This window comes from Chlorocebus sabaeus, chromosome 10 (genome assembly GCF_047675955.1).
Source record: "Chlorocebus sabaeus isolate Y175 chromosome 10, mChlSab1.0.hap1, whole genome shotgun sequence".
Lineage (NCBI taxonomy): Eukaryota > Metazoa > Chordata > Mammalia > Primates > Cercopithecidae > Chlorocebus > Chlorocebus sabaeus.
In genome coordinates, this window is record NC_132913.1 from 95,731,538 (window position 1) to 95,754,709 (window position 23,172).

Consider the following 23,172-nt stretch of genomic DNA (forward strand, 5'->3'; position numbering starts at 1 on the left):
GACAATTTTTTTTTGGATGTAAAGTTTAAAATGTTAAAACAATTTGAATTTTATAAGAAGCCAAATATCTAACAATCTGAAGAATACTACATTTAACCAGTATATTGGACATCAAAGGGCTTTAAATATGTTTATGGCTGGGTGTGGTGGCTCACGCCTGTAATCCCAGCACTTTGGGAGGCTGAGGCGGAATGTCAGGAGTTCGAGACCAGCCTGGCCAACATGGTGAAACCCCATCTCTATTAAAAATACAAAAATTAGCCGGGCTTGGTGACCGGCGCCTGTAATCCCAGCTACTTGGGAGGCTGAGGCAGGTGAATCACTTGGACCTGGGAGGCGGGGGCTGCAGTGAGCCAAGATCATGCTGTTGCACTCTAGCCTGGGCAACAGAACAAGACTCCATCTCAAAAGAGAGAGAAAAAAAATATATTTTCCAAAGAGCAAAAGACCTGTGGCCTTTTGGAAGAAGGTATCAGTTCCATGTTTAATTATTAATAACATCTCTAATTTTTTACTTTCTCATAAAAAATATCAGTGGTATATAGTCAACTTCTTAAGACTCTGGTGAGAATTAAATGAGATAGTATGAAGGCACGTAAAAAGAATTTACGTTCCTTTTCCTTATAATCCCAATCTATCCTATTAAAAAAACTTACAGGTATTAATGTTAAAATGAGTCATTGGCATGTCATTATATTAAGGTAAAGACTAGTTGAATTTATCAGCAAAAAGCCACCAGAGAAACAATGATTATGTGTCTTCTATTCTAATTTATGTAGATCTCTATTCCTTTTACAAACTACAGATTATATAGGTTATAAAATCTTTTACTGAAAAATCTTCAAAATCTCACATGAGATGAAAGTATTTATTGCCTCTTTCTTGATGTTAACTAGAAGCGATGCTTTTTTTTTCTACCACCTGAGTGACCTGACACCGGTTATCTTATGTGAAAATTGATTTTTATTTCCCTTGCCAGGAGAGCTCACATGGTTTGGATTCTAACTTCAATTTGGTCAGTAATAAATTGCCCAAGCCACATAGGCTTCCCCTACTTCATGAGAATCTCTTCTCAACAGGGCTGTTCTGGGACTGTGGGCTTGGATTGGGATGTATTTTGGGGGTAGTGCTGAGGGAAGTTGGTCAAAAGCTCATTTTGAATAAGCTCCATGCCATCGGATTCTGAAAGGCTCCATGTTTCATTGGGCCTTCAAGGAGATTTGTGTAGAGCAGGGTCTGGGGCCCAATTCCAAGCTTGCCAGGAAGGTAGACTAGAAATTACCAAGGATCTCCACCCCAACTCACTGACTTTTGATGTGTAAGAGCGCAAAAGCTCACCAGAGCCTCCCTCCCAGAGATGCTAGGATGTAAAGCAGCCTTTCCCCAGGTGTGAAGCCACAAAGTGGGAAGCATCTCTGACTTGCTCCTGTCCCTCCATCCCCACATATCCTTGATCTTGCCAAGACCCATCCATTCAACTTCGTTATCCCAGGGATTATCCCACTCTCTTCCTGATGCCACTGTTCCGGTCAGATCTTCATCATTTCCCACCTGAAGTATTTTAACAGCTTCCTAACTGGTCCTCCTTCCTCAACTGTACCCAACACCCTCCTCCCCACCCCCACTATCCATTCGTTTTTTTTTTTGAGAGGGAGTCTCACTCTGTTGCCAAGGCTGGAGTGCAGTGGTGTGACCTTGGCTCACTGCAACCTCTGCCTCTCAGGTTCAAGCGATTCTTCTGCCTCAGCCTCCTGAGTAGCTGGGACTACAGGCGTGCACCAACACGCCTGGCTAACTTTTGTATTTTTAGTAGAGATGGGGTTTCACCGTATTGGCCAGGCTGGTCTTGAACTCCTGACCTCGTGTTCCGCCTGCCTTGGCTTCCCAAAGCCACTATCCATTTTTTATACAAGTTTCCCAGAGTGCTATTTTTAAAAATAAAAATATGATCAAGTCCCTTATTTCTTAAAAGTCTTCATTGGCTCCCTAATCATTTACAAGATAATATATATATAATGACTAAACTCCTTAGCATGTGCATAGATAGAATATATTCTCTAATATTCCTTAATTCTTCCTTTAGTTCCCTCTTTGGTCCTCTTTCCTTTCACTGCAGGATCTACATCTTACTATTTACTTATCTATTTCCACCATGGTAAACTTTTTAAGAGCAGAACATTTTTTCAGATGACACTCCTATGGCTAGGATGTAGCATGGTGCTTGGCATCCAATAAACAGAAACGCAGAATAGTCATTAGCACTTAATTTTAATTAAAATCAACAGTTCAGGAGAAGGACCAGAATAGTGTTTAATATCAACTTCTGAGAAATCACATTTACAGAAAAGAAATAAAACAGGCCAGCAGAAGTCCAAAAAAGATGCAGTTTACATTATTGCACTTGGATGAAATATGCTATATTTAGAGTAGCATGATATTCAGGCCAGGCCAGGGGAGAAAGAGACAAATGGAGAGGACGAACCTCCAGGTAGTATTTATTCCGGATTCCAAACCCTCCTGCGGCCTAAACAATATTTAGTCTATTGGAAACATTCAGCAAGCTCTTTACAAAAATGACCGCAGTATCTTCAACACATTTCAGTTGCATTCATACTTTGTTCCAGTCATGTGCAAGTTTAACAGCTCTACCTCACAAAACGGGACATCTGTGACACCAGAACCTCCCTGTGCCCAAGGTCATGGACAGGAGGGGAAGGAAGTGAATTTCTACTTTATGCATATTTTAGGGAACAATACTGTGCTATCATTTACCCTTTTGAGCAATCTTGATTTTGGTCATTTATAATTAGAACATGAGAAAAAGTGACAGTGAATACAAATCAGTACTAACCAAATCCTGAGGCTGGTAATAGAAAATAAAACAAAATTTAAAAAAAAGTCCCTTGCCACATTCACAAAGATGGCAATAATTGTATATATAAGAAAAAGTCTGTAAACTTATAGAAAAGATAAACTCTGACTTCTAAACAAATTACAAAATTGATTTTGCCTTTATCCTTGAGTGTAATACAGAAAAATGTAAACCTATAGACCTAGTTACCAAAAGACACTTATCCTCCTCAGCCCAGTTACGAACTTAAAGTTTGGCCTGAGCTAGTTTGATCTTCAAGTTTTCTCCAAGTTTGTCCATGAACTCAAATGTATTCAAGTAGTCAGAACGTTGCACACTAATGGGGAGGAAGAAAAAGAAAATTTAGTTTGTCTCTGATATGGTAGCAGGTAGCAGTAAAGTCCTAGAAATGCTACTTAAAATAGTATTCTCTTTGTTTCTGGAAGAAAATGCATTCATGTTAGTAAGCTACAAAATTTATAGACAATGACTATGTTCAAGGTTCCTGGGGCTGACCCAGGCTCAGTACTCAGGCTCTCTAGGCAACCTGCAGTAGAGACTCATCCACACATACTCAGTTAGGTTTCTTGCTATGTAGCTTTGGGGGTGAAATTATCACGGAGTTTCAGTTCAGACTAATGCTGCTGAGACCAAAATCATCCCACTTCTTCCTCATTCTTAAACATAACGAAACTTATTCAGGGCGTAGCCAAACCTTTACCCACCTTCCCACAAACCGTTACATGTCCTTAAAAAAAGTTATAATGTTATTATTTCTATCAGTGTCTTAAGAAAACAAAAGACAGGCCGGGCCTGGTGGCTCATGCCTTATAATCCCAGCACTTTGGGAGGCCAAGGCGGGCAGATCATGAGGTCAAGAGATGGAGACCATCCTGGCTAACAGTGAAACCCCGTCTCTACTAAAAATACAAAATAATAATAATAATAATAATAAAAAATATAAAATTAACTGGGCATGGTGACACACACCTGTAGTCCCAGCTACCTGGGAGGCTGAGGCAGGAGAATCGCTTGAACCCGGGAGGCAGAGGTTGCAGTGAGCTGAGATCACGCCACTGCACTCCAGCCTGCGCGGAGCGAGACTCTGTCTCAATAGAAAAGAAAAAAAAGGAAAAACAAAAGACAATAGACTGGGTAACATAATCCTGCTGACAGGTGCCTATTAAATAGGCTACAAAGGTATTCCACTGATAAGACCATTTCAAACACTGCAATCTTGCTGAAAATTTAAATTAAGAAACACGCAGTGATCAAGTATATCCCCATTATGGGGTATACTGATCCTACCTGGGACCTCTGTGGATGCACTGGTTGAGATATGGAGCCAATCCCCCCAGGATACTGGCTACCATGTTCTCAGAAAAATTCTCAGTAAACATATGGGCTGTCAAATATTTGCCCAAATATTGGTTACAGATACGTAAGGGACTATAAACAATTGCACACCTTAAACCTGTGCTGCTCACTTTTCTCATCGGTAAGTTAAAGAAAATAAAGGTGTAGAATAAAATAGCCTCTGAAGTAGCTTTGTTTCTATTTGTCTATAATCTGCTTCTTAAAATTAAATAGAACCTTTTCATTCAATGATTGTCAACGAGATAGGATGTCAGCAAATTACAGCCCAGCACATGAACTAAATCGAGCCTGGTTTTGAACGTAAAAGTTTGATTGCGGTGTTGCCACACCATTTGATTCTGTATTGTCTATGACTGCTTTTTTGCTACAATGGCAGAGGCAAAGTTGAGTGGTTGTGTAGTTGCAAAAAGACTGTATGTCCTACAAAGCCTAAAACGTTCACTATCTGACAATTTACAGATAATGTCTGCTGACTCCTGAACTAGATGATGAACAACAATTTATATATTTCCAGAAAGCACTGATGCTCTGAGCCCAATGAGGGTAAGTGTTAATTTGACCACAGACGCTAGGGCATCTTATACTTACTTGGGTAAACCTTTAATGCAAGCAGCCAAGTCCTTGGTCATGAAGCCAGCCTCAATTGTCTCAATACAGACTTCTTCCAAAGCATTTGCAAAGAAGGCAAGTTCTTTATTGTTATCAAGCTTTGCTCTGTGGGCTAACCCTCTGGTCCAGGCAAAAATGGAAGCTAAAAGGGGGGGAAAAACCCAGCACTCCCATCATCCTTGTTACAGAGGTTTCCAAATGTCTCATAGTTCCCAAAAACAGAATAGTTTTTTGTTTAGGTGACAGACTTCTTTAGATACTAACAACACGGGCCAGAAGTTTTAGGAAAGTTAGAAATATTTTACCAAACAGAAACTTTAAGAAAACACATTTTCATGGCATGGTACTAGTGCTTGAAACTTAAGGCATTTTCTAATTTGGAAAAGGTCACATTCTTTTCTATCTCTTGTCTATATTGGTCTCCTTTTTCCAGGCTGTAATCTCTTTTTAAAGTGCTATCTTTGAAACTGGTTGAAAGGATCTATCCATGTGACTTTTAGATTTGTAGCCTTATGTGACATTTCACTGCACCATGGGTAAAGGAAAATGCTTGTTGATAATTCTTCTCTGTAACCTATGTTCTCCCACAAAACAGAAAAGCATATATTGTATATTTTAAGAAGCATATTCAAATAGATCTTACTAGTAGAACAAATCAGCTACTTAGTGATGACTTTGCACACAAAACACTGAGCAGCCAAGGGAACACATGTGAGCTGCTTTGGAGATATCCTTTGGAGAGCACTCTCTGGTGAGAAATCAATGTAAACACCATCTTACCAATGGGATTGGTGGACGTCTCCTGTCCTTTCTGGTACATGCGGTAGTGACGGGTTACAGTCCCGTGAGCAGCCTCTGCTTCTACTGTCTTGCCATCTGGACAAACCAGCACACTGGTCATCATGCCGAGAGAGCCATACCCTGTAAGTAGCGGAGCATGAAGCATTGGGTCCAACTGCATGAAGAGCACTGAGTCTCTCAGAAATGAGAGCATAAATGACTCTATCTTGATAGGTCTTAGTAAGCAAAGTAAACATGAGCACATGGAATCACCAATAATTCTGCCTTTCAGAAGGCAGGATCCCTGTTCCAGATGTCAGAGCCAATGGGTCTGGAAAGGCTGCATTTTCCCCTCACTTATCTCAGGGGTACCTACTCCTTGATGGAGGGCTCAGGGTCCAACTGCCTGCATTCCACTCTAGTTCTGTGGCTTTATAGCTACTGTGGCTCAGTTTTCTTATCTGTAAAATGGGAGTAATAACAGCACCTACTTTACTAGGTTGCTGTGGGATTAGATAAATATACATATATTCATAAATATATATGAAAACTATATGTTTCTTAGAATAGTACTGGACACAGTGAGAGCTCAATCTATTACTGTTATTCTTATGTGCAATGCTCTGCTGTTCTGGGGAAATAAAGATGGATGAGAGCTGTCTCCTACCCTCAAGCTGCTCATACACTTGCTGGGACTGGGAAGAGAAGGCAGGTAAATACAGGATCGGTTGGATCCAAGAACATCCCAGTTGCCCTTCCTCGCTCTCTTTCATACCCTCAATACAACAATTCGTTTCTGTAGTTTCTTATTGAAAGAACCACATTACAACTCTTATATCTACACAATTGATTTTCTTCTTTTCTCCATTTTTGCTACCTCCCAACATCACCTGTGACGTTAATAATCAACCACGGAGTCATCACAAAGCAACAACACTCCTTCCTCTGTTGCATTCAGTACAAATGATTGTGAGGATGTAGAGAAACAGAAGCAGGGTAAGGAGAGTTGTGTAACTCATTTATCTGACATAAAAGTTATCTTTAACCAGGTTGATCTACTGATTTTCAAACTGAGAGGAGATGCTTAACACTGATAAGAGAAAGAAAGTAGTACTTCTTGGGAAAAACAAACATAATTAAAGTTAACAAACATTCATCTGGAGAGATTCAAGTTCACACCATGGGCAACTGCTACCATGGGCAACTGAAACTGAAGGGCAACTTGGCGCTGAGGAAGCTAGGTGCTGTGTTTCTGTTGATTTGGCCCTTACCCCATGCATGAAACTTCTCCTGGAATTTCTGTAAACAGTCCTAGGGTTCTTTGCTCAATGTATTTGTGTATAAGCTAAGCAGTAAACAAAAACACTTGTATTTCGTGGTTGTTGTTGAGACAAGAGTCCTGCTCTGTTGCCTAGGCTCTAGTATAGTGGCATGATCTCAGCTCACTGCAACCTCTGCTTCCCAGGCTCAAGAAATTCTCATGCCTCTGCCTCCTGAGTGGCTGGGACTATAGGCATGTGACCGCAGCTGGCTAATTTTGGTATTTTTTTTTAAAGTAGAGATTGGATTTTGCTATGTTGGCCAGGCTGGTCTCGAACTCCTGGCCTCAAGTGATCCACTGCCTTGGCCTCTCAAAGTGCTGGGATTACAGGCATGAGCCACTGTGCCCGGCCAAACACATTTGTTTTATATTCTACCAGAATAGCAGCTGGCAGAGGGACATGAGTAGGTCCTGCTGCTAGATAAATGAGCTTTGCAGGCACCAAAGCTTGGTTATGACATGATCAGGCTCCTCATTTTGTCCCTCCTTGCCTGAGTGCCCTGGTTTTTTACATTTTCACCAAAGGACAAGGAGGGCAGGGAAAGGGAGGGATTTTTCAGATCAGGTAGGCTTTAAAACTTGAAGTGGGGAAACAGGTTACGAGAGAAACTGTGTTAACATCTAAGGCTGGAGTCAGGAGTGTCAATCCACTCATTTACTTCCTTTGTGGTCTTGAGTAAATCACTTCTCTAGTCTGAGCTTCATTTCCTTAGCTGTCAGATAAGACAGTGGACCTGGAGTTTTAACATTCCATGATTTTACAGCAAAGGACTACAAAACTCCCCTCCCCAAATTAGAGAACTACCCTGGAATGACCCAGTTCCTACAGGCCAGGCTCCACCTCCGTACCTTGGGCCACAGAGTCCGACTGCACGTCACCATCATAGTTTTTACAGGCCCAGATGAAGCCTCCCTCTGATTTCATAGCTTGGGCCACCATGTCATCAATGAGCCTATGCTCATACCAGATCTTTTGGGCTTCAAATTGGGACTTGTACTGCCTAGGAAACAAGAGAGAAAAGAGAATAATAATAAAATTGATTTTGTTACGGATATCATCTGTTTGTCCCAAAGAGAAGATAGGACACACAAGAAGCAGCATATATTTTAGTGGAAGCAGCAGAAACTCAGGAATCTGACAGATATTGGCTCAAATCCTAGCCCAATCATTTTCTAGCTGTAAAACTCAATTTGACCATCTGTAAGAACAATTTTACCCACCTTGCAGGGAAGCTGTGAGAATTGAGACAGCAGAGTATCCCAATGACTACCTCACTTTTCAGTTTTCATTATACTATAGCTCAGATTCTTGAGATTCAGCTTATTTTATTTTATTTTATTTTATTATTTATTTATTTATTTATTTTTTGAGACGGAGTCTGGCTCTGTTGCCCAGGCTGGAGTGCAGTGGCTGGATCTCAGCTCACTGCAAGCCCCGCCTCCCGAGTTCACGCCATTCTCCTGCCTCAGCCTCCCGAGTAGCTGGGAGTACAGGCGCCCGCCACCTCGCCCAGCTAATTTTTTTTGTATTTTAGTAGAGACGGGGTTTCACCGTGTTAGCCAGGATGGTCTCGATCTCCTGACCTCGTGATCCGCCCATCTCGGCCTCCCAAAGTGCTGGGATTACAGGCTTGAGCCACTGCGCCCGGCCGTGAGATTCAGCTTATTTTAAAAATGTATTTTTGAAAAGGCTGTTCTACTGCTTGGTGTCATTCAGGAAACTAAAACATATTTCGGACAGATTCTGGGCTTGGTATAGATGGGCGGCAGGAGGAGGAATCAAAATGACTCAGGAACATTTTGGCCTGAACACTTGCACCTAAAGAGACTTATGCCAATCTTAAATATTAACACATGCTCACCTCCTGTGCTGTGGAAGCCAGTGTTGTTATAAACTTAGACTTAAGCTCAAATGACTCCACTAAAACAGAGTTTTAAATACTAACAATGGGCTTCAGAAAGCATGGAAATGGGTCTGACTTAGAAACTCCCACATGAAAAATTAGAACTTCCTATCACTAACAGGGTACTTTCATTTAAACATTAAAGAACCTGGGTCTGAAAAAAATTCATGTGGGGCGCTTATTTAAGAACATGTTTGTCTTCTAAAAGCAACTCTGAGTGGTTTTGTTTCACTACTGCTAAATCTCAGCTTTGCCCTTATCTTTAAGAGACAGTGATGATTTTCACTCAATTTCCCCAGAATCATAGGGACAGGGAGATACATACTCTATATGACAAATGTCAGCTTACTTGAGAATAAGGAAAATGTTAAAAAAGAACTATAGTTACTTGTCATATATCTCCTGAAAGATGTCTTTAAAACGCCCATCATATTTCTTCAGAATAGTGTTTTTGGTGCTCAGATACAAAGGCCAACCCTTAGACAGAGCCATTTGGAAGGAACTGTGTGCAAAATCTTCAATTGACTTATCTTGATTATACATCCCCATGGCAACACCACCACCCTCTGTAGAGGAGAAACCAATGAGAGGAAAAAAAGGGAGAATAAATGTAGTGTAGTTGTAATAAGGCTAAAGTTACCTATCACAACCGAATGACCTACTTCTCAGCTCTCACATCTGAGACTAGACTTCAGAAGTCCCAGAGAGGTTTCCAACCTGAATATTCTACAAATTTCTGAGGCATATAATGAGAGAAAAGCCAGTTCTAGATAAGGACATTCTAACTTGCTTTGGAAGTACAACAGAAATGAAAAAACATACAGTCTTTAAAATCCTGAAGATGCAGAAATACCAAAAACTGGTATGAAGCAGAAATACATGTAAGAAAAGGCAAATAATTTTGAAACTTCTTTTACATACTGATATGGTTTGGATATTTGTCCCTTCCAAATCTCATGTTGAAATGTGATTCCCAATGTTGGAGGTGGGGCCCGGTGGGAGGTGATTGGAACATGGGGTTGGATCTCTTATGCATGGCTTAGCACCATCCCCTTTGGTGATTATGTGAGTTCTCGCTCAGTTAATTCACTTGAAATTTGGTTGTTTAAAAGAGTCTGGGACCTCCCCCTTCTCTTTCTCTTGCTATGTGATACACCTATTGTCTGTTCACCTTCTGCCAAGATTGGAAGCTTCCTGAGGCCCTCACCAGGAACAGGTGTTGGAGCCAGGCGTGCACAGCCTGCAGAACCATGAGCCAATTAAACCTCTTTTCTTTATAAGTCACGCAGCCTCAGGTACTTCTTTATAGCAACGCAAGAATGGACAAACACACCTACCTTTACAATTCCCAACATCTATTTTAAACTTTAGGGGTACACTCAATCCTCAGTTATTGAGAAAAACTTGCATTTCAAATACTGAATGAAAATTCTTATAATCTCCTGGAGGATACTGAGCACTCCTCCTGTAGTTGGTAGAAATAAGTAGAAATAATTATGCTACATGTAATCACCGTGTTTTACAACTCTTACTGAACTCTGTTTAGATAGAACTTGAATCTATGCCAACGCTCAGGGTTAACTTGGGTTCAGAGTGAAAGGTGCTGAAGCCTGCAGAACCAGATTCCAATAAATGATATTATTTGGAAGTGGCAAGAAAAACAAAAGCTAGGTGACTGTTGGGGTTTTTTTTGTTTGTGTGAGTGCTTTCAACAACTTCAATAGTGAAGGAAAAGGGCCGACTAATTGTTTCAACAACTTGTGGGTGGGATTTACCATCAAAGGTAGCAGGGTAGCTGGGAAAGAAAAGGCAAAAAGCAAATGTTCTACTTTCACAGGATAAATACCCAGAAGGGCAAGAAGAAAACTTCAGCAAATACATAATGCAACCTCTTCCAGATACAAACCCTATCAGAGCAAAGGGCAGGATTATATGCCAGGTGATTTGAGAATATTAATATTTAATGTATACAATTTACGCACAACAGATTTCTGCCAACCTTCTCTCTGTGCTTTAAGATAAATGCGTAATTATCTCCTTGTCTTTGCCTAAAGGCATTTCCAATTAACTGGCTAACCGTTTTGTGCCTTTAATCATGCCACAGGAAGGCATGGAAGCAAATTACTTTTTTATGTCAGGTTTCGGGTTTTGCAAAAACACTGTAGATTCAGATTATATTTTTAGGCAACCACATAACTAACTTTAAAAGAGCAATAAAAATGTTATCTAAATCATTTGTTTAAAAAAAAAAAAGATGAAGCTTATGCTACAGTCATACATACCTTCAAAGTTATGTACCAGGTATGTCACCTTTTGGGTTCCGTCACTTGGTGTGTAGGTTATCTCTACTTTTCCAGGCCCAGGAACAACAAAATCAGTTGCTCTGTACTATGTAGGGGGGAAAAGGTATAAAGAAAAAAAAATACCCTAGCAGGAATTATAAGGAAAATATTCATACAATATAGACCTAGAAGACACCTAGACAAATAGGGCAGTATGTCAAATTTCTTTTCTTTTTTTTTTTTTTTAGGAGATGTGGATGAAGAGGTCTAGAAGTTCCCCCAAATCAGTAAATATTTATTAGGTGCCTATATGATGTACAGGAAAGTTTTCTGAGCACTGATCTGGAGAGGACAGAGAATAACATAAGCCACTTTCCTTTAGGAAGTTTACAACCCAATAAAGACATATACAAGTGAAAAGCAATATAAGAGCTTTCAAATGCCAAAAGAGAGTATAGACCCCCACCCCAAAAAAAAGACAATAGGATGACAAAAGAAAAGAGGTGACCATGGCATGGAAGCCAGGGAAGTCTCCCTAGAGGGTGATGATAACAATACTAGTTGTAGTACTGAGGTAGCTAATGCTTTGTCCTTACTCTATGCCAGATGCTTTAAGTACTTAACTTGCATCATCTCATTTGATTCTTACATCAGCCTTACAAGGAGGGAACTATGATATAGTACAAATACTGCATCCAGGGTCAAAGGACTTGAGGTCTGGTCCTTACTTAGGCCATCGGAGCTTGGTCTCTCATGGTATCATTGTTACTAGTATTATAGGACTTGTTCATATGGAGCAATCAAATCATTCTGGGAGCAGCTACAATGGGATGATGATGATTTTTAGGAAAGGGCTGTTCAAGGACAGACACCTCCCTTATGGGCCTCAGCTACTGAGTGGAATAATATGCCTGGCATATACTAGACATCCAGAAGTCTTTGCTGCATTGTATCTTCTTCAATGACTTGAATCAGATACTTGCAGAGTTAGGTACCAGCAGGCGCTGGCCACATCTATATGTGTAGAGAAATACTAATAACAGGCCGAGCGTGGTGGCTCACGCCTGTAATCCCAGCACTTTGGGAGGCCAAGGCGGGTGGATCACAAGCTCAGCAGATCGAGACCATCCTGGCTAACACGGTGAAACCCCGTCTCTACTAAAAATACAAAAAATTTGCCGGGCGTGGTGGTGGGCACCTGTAGTCCCAGCTACTCAGGAGGCTGAAGCAGGAGAATGGTGTGAACCCAGGAGGCGGAGCTTGCAGTGAGCTGAGATCGTGCCACTGCACTCCTGCCTGGGCAACAGAGCAAGACTCCGTCTCGGGGGAAAAAAAAAAAAGAAATACTAATAACAGTTGGTAAAAGAACAGCAAGTAACAATGAAGATTAAATACCTACTTTACACAGAACATTGTTGACATATAAAGTCTGTAAAATAAATGAGTGGTAATTTATTACTATTTCTGAAAAGGGAGAAACTGAGGCACCAAAGCACCATAAATGCATTGTATAGGTTTATGTATATTTAAACAGTCTGTGAATCAACCTGAGGTTTGAAATTCTCTTTCTGGACTTTAATAAGTACAATGGCCATTTTTACAAATAACTGATGCCAAAATAAAAACAAAACAAAACAAAAACAAAGGAAGGCCAGGCGTGGTGGCTCACGCCTGTAATCCCAGCACTTTGGGAGGCAAAGACGGGCGGATCACGAGGTCAGGAGTTCAAGACCAGACTGACCAACATGATGAAACCCCATCCCTACTAAAAACACAAAAATTAGCCAGGTGTGGTGGCGGGTGCCTGTAATCCCCAGCTACTCAGCAGGCTGAGGCAGGAGAATTGCTTGACCCAGGAGGTGGAGCTTGTAGTGAGCTGACATCATGCCACTGTACTCTAGCCTGGGCGGCAGAGCGAGACTGTCTCAAAAACAAAACACAAAAAGGATACACACACAAAAAAGGCACGACTGAGCCCGAAAGAATCTAGGGTGATGTTTGCAAGATTAGCGAGTTTGTACCACTGCCATCTACCTTCCCTTGCCTGGGCCCCTGGGAGCTATTTCTGAAGGCTCTGGCCAGGACGAAAGGATAGTTTTAGCCACAGGGTGGAACAAAGTTAACTGATCCCTCAAGGACTAAACTGTTTACCCTCAACACACTGTTTTCAGTGATGGCTACATTAAAACCTCCAGATTTCAACATCAGAGATTCCTGTTTTTAAGGTCCTTTTAAGACATAAACTACTTTCTGTGAAAGTCTGAAACCTCAGTTTCAACACTGAACTTTGATTTTGTTTACTTGGCAGTTTTTTGCTTAATTTGGCAACAAGCCTACTGGTACAGAAGTAAAGAAGCAATACTGTTTTTCCAGGCAGGAAGGAATGCTTTAGTAAAGCTGCTTTCAACTACCGAGTCAGTTTTTTTTTTTTTCCTTTTTCTTTTTTGAGACAGGGTCTTGCTCTGTTGTGCAGGCAGTGGTGTGATCATAGCTCATAGCTGTAACCTTGAACTCCTGGGCTTAAGGGATCCTCAGGCCTCAGCCTCCCAAATAGCTGAGACTATAGGCACATGCCACTCCACTCAGCTTTGCCTACTCACTTTAAATATGAATAAACAACAAAACTGGCTCTTCCATGAGCAATTGATGTGATTATTGAAATACTTTTCATTTTTGTAGAGACAGGGTTCTGCTATTCAGGCTAGTCTCAAACTCCTGGCCTCAAGCAGTCCTTCCAACTTGGCCTTCAAAGTGCTAGGATTACAGATGTGAACGATGGTACCCAGCCAGTTTTTTCTTTTATGCATGATGGGATCATGTTTAATATAATCTTTGGTGGTTCTCAAGTTTGCATATTAGATTCACCTGGGGAGCTTTAAAATGGCTAAACCCCATGGAATTCAGATTTCAATTTGTGTAGGGTGGTACTCAACATTGGAACTAAAACAAAGGAACAAATCAAGCTAAGCAAAACAAAACCACCAAAAAAACTTGTAGGGGGATCCTATTGTGCAGCCAGTGTTGAAAACCACAGATCTGGTTGAACCATATGAAATTGCAAACATAAAAATGGCAATATCCTATGGTATAACTGAATAAAAGGATAAAGGAAAAAAAAACAGCATGTTTGAAAAAATGTGCTGAGATGGATGCCTATTTGTAAGTTTATTTGTATTTGCCTTTAGCTAAATGTGTGTAAATATACAGTTATACATATATGCATTGGTCAATTTTGTACCTTGCTTAATGGGTATAGATACCAAAAGGTAAGAATAAAACACATATAAGTTGGAAAGTCTCGGCCACGAAAAAAGAACATGGAAAATCAAATTATTGCCAACATGACTTACTTGATCCCCGTAAGCATGACGACCTATGATGATAGGTTTTACCCATCCACTCACAAGCCGGGGGATATTTTTGCAGATAATGGCTTCTCTGAAGACCGTGCCACCCAGAATATTTCGTATGGTGCCATTTGGTGATTTCCACATTTGTTTCAACTTGAACTCCTCAACCCTCTTCTCATCAGGAGTGATAGTGGCACATTTGACGCCAACATTATACTTCTTTATAGCTTCTGCGGCATCCTTGGTGACCTGGTCGTTGGTGGCATCACGATTCTCTACGCCTAAATCATAGCTGGAAAGAGAAAAATTACAAGCAAAATTTTTCAGACAAACGGATAGTTATAACCTATAACTACAGTGATGGCATATAGAGCTCATTATGAGAAAGTGAAGGCTCCAAGTATACCAAAATCTGCCAAGTTTTAGCATTAGCACACCCTAAACACAGAACATGGGTGCCAACTAAAAAGAGAACTAAGAGAGGCTAGACTGCTGGGCTGCCCCTCCTCTTGTAATGGTAAGCTGTCTATCAGGAAACTGAATGGAAACCATCAAACTCTGCCCTTTGCCTCCTGTTTTTCAACAGATAGAGGAAATAATGGCCGGGTTTCTCTCCATATAATTAGTATAATTAAGTGTAAGCCTAAGAGCCACCTTTTTCCCTTAGTAAATATTGTTCTTTAAAAATAAAAGGGGTGGGAGGGCTTAAAGGATTTTTTGTATTTTGACATTAAAGTGGTAGGATGTAAAGATGTGACGGTTGATGCCAAAAATGCTAATGGCTCCTTCATTAATGCCAGTCATAAAATTAGCCTTTCCCTAATTATTATTATTATTATTATTTTTGAGACGAGTCTTGTTTTGTTGCCCAGGCTGGAGTGCAGTGGCATGATCTCAGCTCACTCAACCTCTGCCTCCTGGGTTCACGTGATTCTCCCGCCTCAGCCTCCCAAGCCGCTGGGACTACAGGCATGCGCCACCATGCCCGGCTAATTCTTTCTCTAATTCTTGAGCAAGTGCTTGTTCTGGAAACAAGCCTACAGTTTATTGGGTAACTAATGGAATCATCATGGTTTTGTATATACCAGAGAGTTATAGCTTAATATACACCAAGACTAAGATTGCAGGTCATTCAGAGCTGAAAGAATGTTGGGTTGTCCAGGGAACATAGAAAATGACTGCAGAGCTTTATTTGAAGCATGTAACAGTTTGTTAAAAAGCAAGAAAACAAAATAATGTAACAATGTATTCTGTTCTCCAAGGATTTAAAGAAAAGTTTTTCAGCTCTTAAAACTTGCTGAACTATTATGCCTCTAGATTTCTTTTTGGTTCCTTTATCTTCCTTTCTTAGATCTCCTACCCAACTCATGATGCAAACAAAGAGATAGTAATCTTGACTTATTTCCAGATAAAAATAATTCCCAGCTGCTTCGACTTTAGATAAATCATATAAATCTAGCGAAGTCATGTCCTTTGTTATCTTCTTGCACAGGAAATGCTGATCCAATCCCAACTCTAACAGGAGGTATGATCAGTAATTTTCAAGTTCCTGGGAACCATTTCTCATGAGGAGAATCTACCAGCAAATTAGCAGATTTTTTGCTTGTCTTCTTAACATTTCTAACAAGAAAGGAAGGAACAAATTACCGGGACCACTGTCCAGCCTACATAAAACAAACTATCTGCTCCATTCTCCTCAAAAAGAACCAGTCAGTGATAATCATAGCAATTTTGGAAAAATTTAAAATTTGTTTGAGCCTCCAAAAATTATCTAGTCTGCAGCCACCAACTTTTTTCCTCCTAGTGACTACCCTTTAAAACTCCTCATGATTCCACACTAAAGAGCCTCAAAGCATCTTTGCAGCCATTATAAGGACAAGAACCCTGCCAGTTCACCTACTGTCATGTAAAGTCCTAAAACAGGAGTTCCTAAAATGCTGTTTTTTTAACCTAGTTGGAAGATATTTTTATGCCTAATTTTTTATATGTTTGGTTGACTTCTGCAAGCATTTATATCTTATGATTTCAATATAGACATCAGCAGCTTAGGTTTAGAATAATTAAAAAGTATGTTTAATGACATTATGTGAATTAAATGTCTCCACTCAATCAGGTCCTTAGGACAAATTTTGATGGCTAATTCTGGGCTGAGGCAAACACACTTAGAGTTGCCAACAGTTTGGCTGAAATGTGTTGCTGAATATTTTACTATGCCAGACTTCAGCCATTTTACCCTTTAAAAAATTCTATCTCTACCTAAAGATACAAAGAATAGAAGCAAGTTTATAAAAAACACAGCGAAAAAAATGAGAGAATTACATAGACGTTTGCATCTGTCCCCAAGCACTTTACACGCAGGGCAAAGAGACACAGGATTTAAGGGAACTTTTGCTGGAAAGGAGGGGTTCAATTAAGTAACTTCATGAATTCTTTCTGCACCACAATTATATGAAAAGGGCAAAAGGTGAGGAATGAAAAGGAAACAGGTCCGTTGACTAAGCAGAGTGATAGAAAATTGAGTTTGAAATGACAAAACTGTGTTAACTGCATACAGTTTACTGTTTCTTACATCCTCTCTTATTTCCCTTTTCTCAATACATTGTACTACTATTAGCCACTGCTTTGTTACAAATAAAACCTTTACAGGAAACAGAAGGTTAGAAGAATCTGAAAATCATTCTTTCCCTTATGATTCTTGACTTTTAGATGATAAATCAAGTTTTTCTAGCAGTATGTTAAAATTAAAATAGAAGATTCATCTGAATATATTTAGGCTTAAAATAAACTTTATTCACAAAACACAGCTATATCTATATAAAAAAAGCTAACTTCACCTCAAAATAATTCAGATTATGTTCTTTTTTTTTTCTTCCTGTTTCTCCTTCCCTTTTGTTTTTCTTTTTTTTTAAAGTGATGGGGTCTCATTCTGTTGCCCAGGTTGGACTTGAATTCCTAGCCTTGAGGGATCCTCTTGCCTCTCCCTTCTAAGTAGCTGCGACTTCAGGTGTGTACCACCATGCCCAGCCAATTATACTTTCTGAGTTTGCTACACGGAGGGGTAACTCATTTACCTATGTAGATCCAATTCCACATAGGGAAAAATGAGTTTCTCTTTAATCAATTCCCAAATGATTCGTGTCATTTCATCTCCTTGCAGCTCTACCACAGAACCGCCACTGATTTTTTTGGACATTTTGACTTCAATAAACCTAAAAAGAAAAAAAAAAATACATACCTTGTCATTTATTTCATTATAATTGGGAAAGTAAATATATAAACAACGTGGTGACTACTAAAAGAACAATTCATGCAATTCAATTTATGCGCAGTTGAGGTAACAGCAATTCTATTTACCATTAGAATTGAGTATCTTCTCTGTACAAAGTATTGTGTTATGTTTCACATGTGGTTTCTGAGTTAGCCCTCATAACAATCCTAAAAAACGGACATCATTTTCCCATTTTACTTTGTTAAAGGAAAAAGAGCTTTCCCAAGGCCATCTAGTTGGAGCGTGGGAGAGCCTGACTCTATAACATGCCCTTCATAATGCAATCATTATTCTCAACTACTGGTTTGTCTTATGAAATGAGATTATTTCCACAATCTCATGTTTATCAAACACTTCAGTCCAGCTCATCATTTTACTGGGCTCTCAAGATGAGCAGAGTGGTGAGTGCTAGTATTTCCCCTCTTTTAAGAGGCTATTTTTGTTATTTAATAAAAATAACTAGCCATGAGGAGATTCAACTGGTTCTTGTGACCCATATTTAGGGAAACTTTAAGTCTAAAGGCGAGATGAAGAATTCCCCGGTGTAACTGTTTTCCTAGAGATAACTCAGACATCCGAGATGTGGGGCTAAATACAACAAAGTGATTTCTCAATTAGAAGAATCTCTATACAGTAGGGCCACTGCCCAGGACCAAAGCATGTCCCTGTCATCTTCTTCTGGCTGTTCACAGGCAAGGGTAAGCTGCTAGTGAGTGGGACAGGACAATCTGTGCATTGTCCTAGGAAGACAGCACTTTAAGGATAGGGTGGTAGCATATACAAATCAATCTGATTCTCAGAAAGTGCAAGGGTGGACCCTTTGGAAAAAATGAAACTGTGAGGCTTCAATGAAGACCATGTCCCAGCTTGTCCCTAGAGGCAGAAGAAGCCCTGAGCCTGCTAAAAGTTATCTATTCCTTCTAATGATGCTCTAATGGAAACTCTTTTTTAATCCAACAACACAGCTACAGATTGCTTTTATTCTCTTAAGGACTAAAAAAGTCAAGAGAATTGACTTAAAAAATTTATTAGATAAGAGGCCTAAAATAGTCTTTCTTTAAAAATTGAGCTAAAGTAATTTGGTCTTTAAATAAAAATATAATGATCAGTAGACAGTAAGCCTCAGTTTCTCGACAAGCCTGGATGTATTTCCAATCCCCAGGCTCATTTTCACTTTCCAAATTTGCAATTCTAGAATTTTTCTTACTAGTGTTTAGGAGATTCCTTTGGGGAACCTTCTGGAACTGAACTAGACTAAAAAAAAATGAACAGAATGGTGTGGATGAGCCAATTACTTCCCATCTGTAATGTCAAGTATAATTTGTAGTACAGCTGAAAGCACATGATTCAGTTCATGTTTGATTCCACTGTCACACTCATCCTTATTTTAAAACAAAGCAAAAAAGGAGGCAGTGAACTTATCTGGTTCCTGATACTACACTTCCATGGCCATGCCCCTATATAGTATGATGCAACGGTCGTGACATGGCAATTTATCATTGATGGCAAATACAGTTAATAAAGGTCAAATATTGTACCTAAAATGAAAAGACTGATAATCTTTTTAGTTCACTATTTCCTTCTCAGTTAAAGCAACTGTATTCTCCACAATAATCTTTCTTTATCTCATAATGCATACCTCAAACGCTTCAGGTTTTCCTCACATTACTTAGCCATGAAATTTTTACCATCTTTTAACTAAAACAGTGAAGCTTTTTTGTTACTACCACGTGGAACATAATTGTATTTCTTCTGGATCTGATTTCTGTGGGATGGGCTCGAGGCCCCACTGGACTGACTTCTCCACCTTTTTTGCCCCTCAAGATTTTGCCTACACCCCAACCCCAACTTCAGAAGGAAGGGCTGTTCCAAGACCAACAGGTACCAGCTCATTTACTCTTAAAGTAGCTGAATCCTATCTCCTAACATACTTGTGCAATTCCAGAAAATAAACCTGGAATAACAATACAGAATAGTTTAACGAAAAAAAAGAGCCATTTAATATTATTTTCATCAATCTCAAATTTTTGGCCAGATTGTTTTTTGCCGAGTTCATGAACTACAATAATTTCTGGGCAAAAATGTTCTCTTGCAGAGAAGGCACTGGATTAAAAGAAACAAGGAAGCTGTTGGAATTCGTTGTTGGAAATATTCCTCACTCACTCCGTTGCAGTGCCTCGGCCTGTCCCCAAGACCAGTTAAACACTGTACTGCCACATCAAAGAAAGTACAGAAGAAGGGAGGAAATTGCTAATTCTCACCTTGACAGTGAATGAATTTATCACCCCAATTCCTCCCAGTCTTGCAGACTCAACTGAATGTAGTTTATGTCCTAAAACAAAATGAGGAATAGAAAGTGTTAACATACAGAACACTCACAGGAGAATTTAGCTGTTTTTCATACCTGCCAGACAGCCCAGTTTATCTGGTTTCAAGTACAGTGCTGAGTGTATTTGGAGGCACAAAGGCCAGTTTTAGGCCCCGCAGGAACTTCCCAAATAAAGGTCACGGGAGCACAATTATCTCTGCGTGTCCCCGCTTTGCTGCCCGTCAGCAGGTCTTGGGGTTTGCACGTCCTTGCTCTTGGCCTGCACTCGTCCTTACGGCCGTTGTGCAAGAGGGCTGCAACCACGGCTGGATCGGTACCTCCTTCCAGGTCTCCACGCCCGCCCCTCCCCTCCCCTCCGCTCGTGCTGGGACCTTTTAAACTCCACGCACCCGGAACTGGCGGGGGTGTTTTCCCCAGCCCACTCTGGCCCCGTGTGGCCTAGCGACCCCTCGGAAGGCCGCTGGAGCTCCGCCCCCTCCACGCCCCCTGGCGGGCGCGAGGGATCAGCCTCAGGGCTATTCCCCGCCGCCTGAGTTCCCTGCAGACGCCCGTCTTCGGCTTAACAGCCTTCTTTGCATCCAGCCCGCAGCTGCTGCACGTTTTCTTCCTCCTACACTCCAGGCTTAGTCTTCTACATGCATTCTTGCAACCTCCACCCCTCGATTTTCCAACTTAAGTGCAGACATGATTTTCCCCTTGTCATTGCATCCAACTTCCCCACCGCCCAATTTCTCCCTCCCATGCCCAAAAGCAGGCCTTCTGCATATCCAAGCATCCAGCATCCCCTCCTACCCCTTTTTCTTTTCCCATTCTCAATACCTGGATTTGTTCCCTTCTTTGCCAGCAGGCCTCGACTCCCTCCACACCCAAGATCTGCGCTTTCTTCCTTTACCCCATTCCTGCCTTCTGGGGAATTAGAACCACCCCACCACAGCCAGGGACCGGGGCCGCCCCTCGGAGCCAGAGGTTACCTGCCGGGATGATATGCTGGCGAGGAGTTGGGGCGCCACAGCCGCTCACAAGCTCAGACTCACAAACACAGCCTGGCAATCCCAAACCGGACTCCCAGTGCCTCGGCTTCTGAAGTAGACTCTGCAGAAACCCGGGACCATAGGGCGGGTCCGAGCTTTTCCTCTTCCCGGCTTTGTCCCCTCCCAGGCCCCGCCTCCTCAGCCCACCTCCCCCAGCCCCGCCTTCGACACGCCTCCAATCGCCAAGAGTCAATTCCCGTGGAGTGGGCGGAGTCCGCGAGAGGGGCGTGGCCACAGCCAAGGATAGCGACTCCATGGTGCCACTTTCCCGGTGATCCTGTTGGGGGAAGGGGTTTCCGCGCCGCAGTGATTCAGTCCCGAATTCCGACAGCGGAGAGACTTGTATGCCACCTGCAGGCCGGGGAGCGGGGCGCGCTGGGGCTGCACCACCCAGAACTTTGTAACAATCTAGAGCACCACGGAATGAGTTTCCAGGTCGGCATTGAAGTTAACCGGACAGGGCGCCCCGGGCGGTGGCAGCTCGGCCGGCCCGCTGCCTGGCGCGCCCCTGAGGGGCGGTAATGGAACGTTCCTTTGGCTGAAAAAAGAGTGCCCCCAGCCAGCGCGGGGTCGCCTAGGGGATTCGGCGCTGCCGAATGCAAAGGATGGAACAGTTACACCAGCAGGTCCTGCCACCACGTTATGTAGAAACTCCATTGATTGTTTGCGTTAGAAGATAATGAATGGTATTCTTATTATTTTCTGTTTTAAGACAGGGTCTTGCTCTGTCGCCCTGGATGGAGTGCAGTGGAGCGATCACCGCTTACTGCAGCCTAGACTTCCTGGACTCAAGAGATCATCCCACCTCAGCCTTCCGAGTAGCTGGGATTACAGGTGCACACAACCACACTTAGCTAATTTTTCTTTATTTCTTTTCTTTCTTTTTCCTTTGGTAGAGACGGGGTTTCACCATGTTGCCCGGGCTGGTCTCGAACTCCTGGGCTCAAGTGATCGGCCCTCCTCGGCCTCCCAAAGTCCTGGGATTACAAGCGTGGGCCACCATGCTCAGTCGAGGGGGATTATCTGTGATCCAATGAAGCTGGACTAGAGATGTGAAGCCTTAAAAAACGGTGGATTAAAAAAAGAATTCTGGTCTCCTCCAGAGATTATATCTTGTGTGTTCATTGCTCTCAAAAACATGAAAATAAAGAGTGTTTTGTATTGTGATTTGTAGGATAATATAGGATTATATGCTTTTATATTGCTGCCCAGAATTTAATGCTCCAATATTTATTTATTTGTGAGACAGAGTCTTGCTCTGTCACCCATGCTGGAGTGTGGTGGCGCAGTCTCGGCTCACTGCAACTTCGCCTCCTGGGTTCAAGTGATTCTCCTGTTTCAGCTTCCCAAGTAACTGGGACTACAGGTGTGCCACCATGCTAAGCTAATTTTTGTATTTAGTAGAGATGGGGTTTCACCATGTTGGCCAAGTTGGTCTCGAACTCCTGACCTCAAGTGATCCGCCTGCCTTGGCCTCTGAAAGTGCTGGGATTACAGGCGTGAGCCACCGCGCCCAGCCTCCAAAATTTATTTTAGAAAATTATCTCTAACATTGAATTAGTACATTATTCTTTGAAGATAAACTGATCTACATGGTACTACTCAAGGTGCACTTTGGACACTAGAGGGCACTGGTATTTTTCCCGAGAGAAAAGAAAAAAGCATACAGCTTTGTCAACTTGGTTTTTGAGGTGGCTTAAGGGGTATTGGCAGCCAACCTCCATTTATTCCTGTAGAACTGTTTAGAGAGGTATATGAGCTTTTTGAAGGGGGCCTGCCCCTCCACACCTGTGGGTATTTCTCAGGTAGAGACGAGAGACTGAGAAAAGAAATAAAACACAGAGACAAAGTATATAGAAAGAACAGTGTGCCCAGGAGACTGGTGCTCAACGTGCGACGACCTGCACCGGCGCTGGTCTCTGAGTTCCCTCAGTATTTATTGATGACTATTTTTACTATCTTGGTGAGGGGAGTGTGGCAGGGCAACAGAGTGATGGTGGGGAGAAGGTCAGCAGGGAAATGTGAGCAAAGGAATCTGTATCATGAATAAGTTCCAGGGAAGGTACTGTG

General features: G+C 41.6%; 1 protein-coding gene across 6 annotated transcripts; it reads right to left on the reverse strand.

The window, feature by feature from the left end:
- Window positions 1-2,249: 2,249 nt before the first annotated feature.
- IDH1 (isocitrate dehydrogenase (NADP(+)) 1) lies at window positions 2,250-21,217 on the reverse strand. 6 transcript variants are annotated; one of them, XM_073019997.1, is made up of 10 exons: window positions 21,043-21,217; window positions 20,004-20,074; window positions 17,546-17,683; window positions 14,475-14,766; window positions 11,125-11,230; window positions 9,231-9,408; window positions 7,788-7,939; window positions 5,618-5,758; window positions 4,817-4,979; window positions 2,250-3,188 (listed from the first exon to the last, which is right to left on the reverse strand). In XM_073019997.1, the coding sequence occupies exons 3-10, from the start codon at window positions 17,665-17,667 to the stop codon at window positions 3,098-3,100; spliced, it is 1,245 nt and encodes a 414-aa protein (XP_072876098.1). In that variant the 5' UTR covers window positions 17,668-17,683; window positions 20,004-20,074; window positions 21,043-21,217; the 3' UTR covers window positions 2,250-3,097. The 6 variants fall into 6 exon arrangements, with proteins under 6 accessions (XP_072876098.1, XP_072876101.1, XP_037857577.1 ...); XM_073020000.1 differs by having other exon boundaries at window positions 17,546-17,680; window positions 20,002-20,074; window positions 21,043-21,213; XM_038001649.2 differs by lacking the exon at window positions 21,043-21,217 and adding an exon at window positions 20,461-20,530.
- Between the last annotated feature and the right edge of the window lie 1,955 nt (window positions 21,218-23,172).

Bases quoted from the DNA above. Each gene is read 5' to 3' on its own strand.
- IDH1 (XM_073019997.1), bottom strand. From the start codon at position 17,667: ATGTCCAAAAAAATCAGTGGCGGTTCTGTGGTAGAGCTGCAAGGAGAT. The intron at 11,231-14,474 runs GTAAGTCATGTT...CCCCCTACATAG, and splicing joins GTCATGCTTACGGGGATCAA to TACAGAGCAACTGATTTTGT. The intron at 3,189-4,816 runs GTAAGTATAAGA...CCTCCCCATTAG, and splicing joins TGCATTAAAGGTTTACCCAA to TGTGCAACGTTCTGACTACT.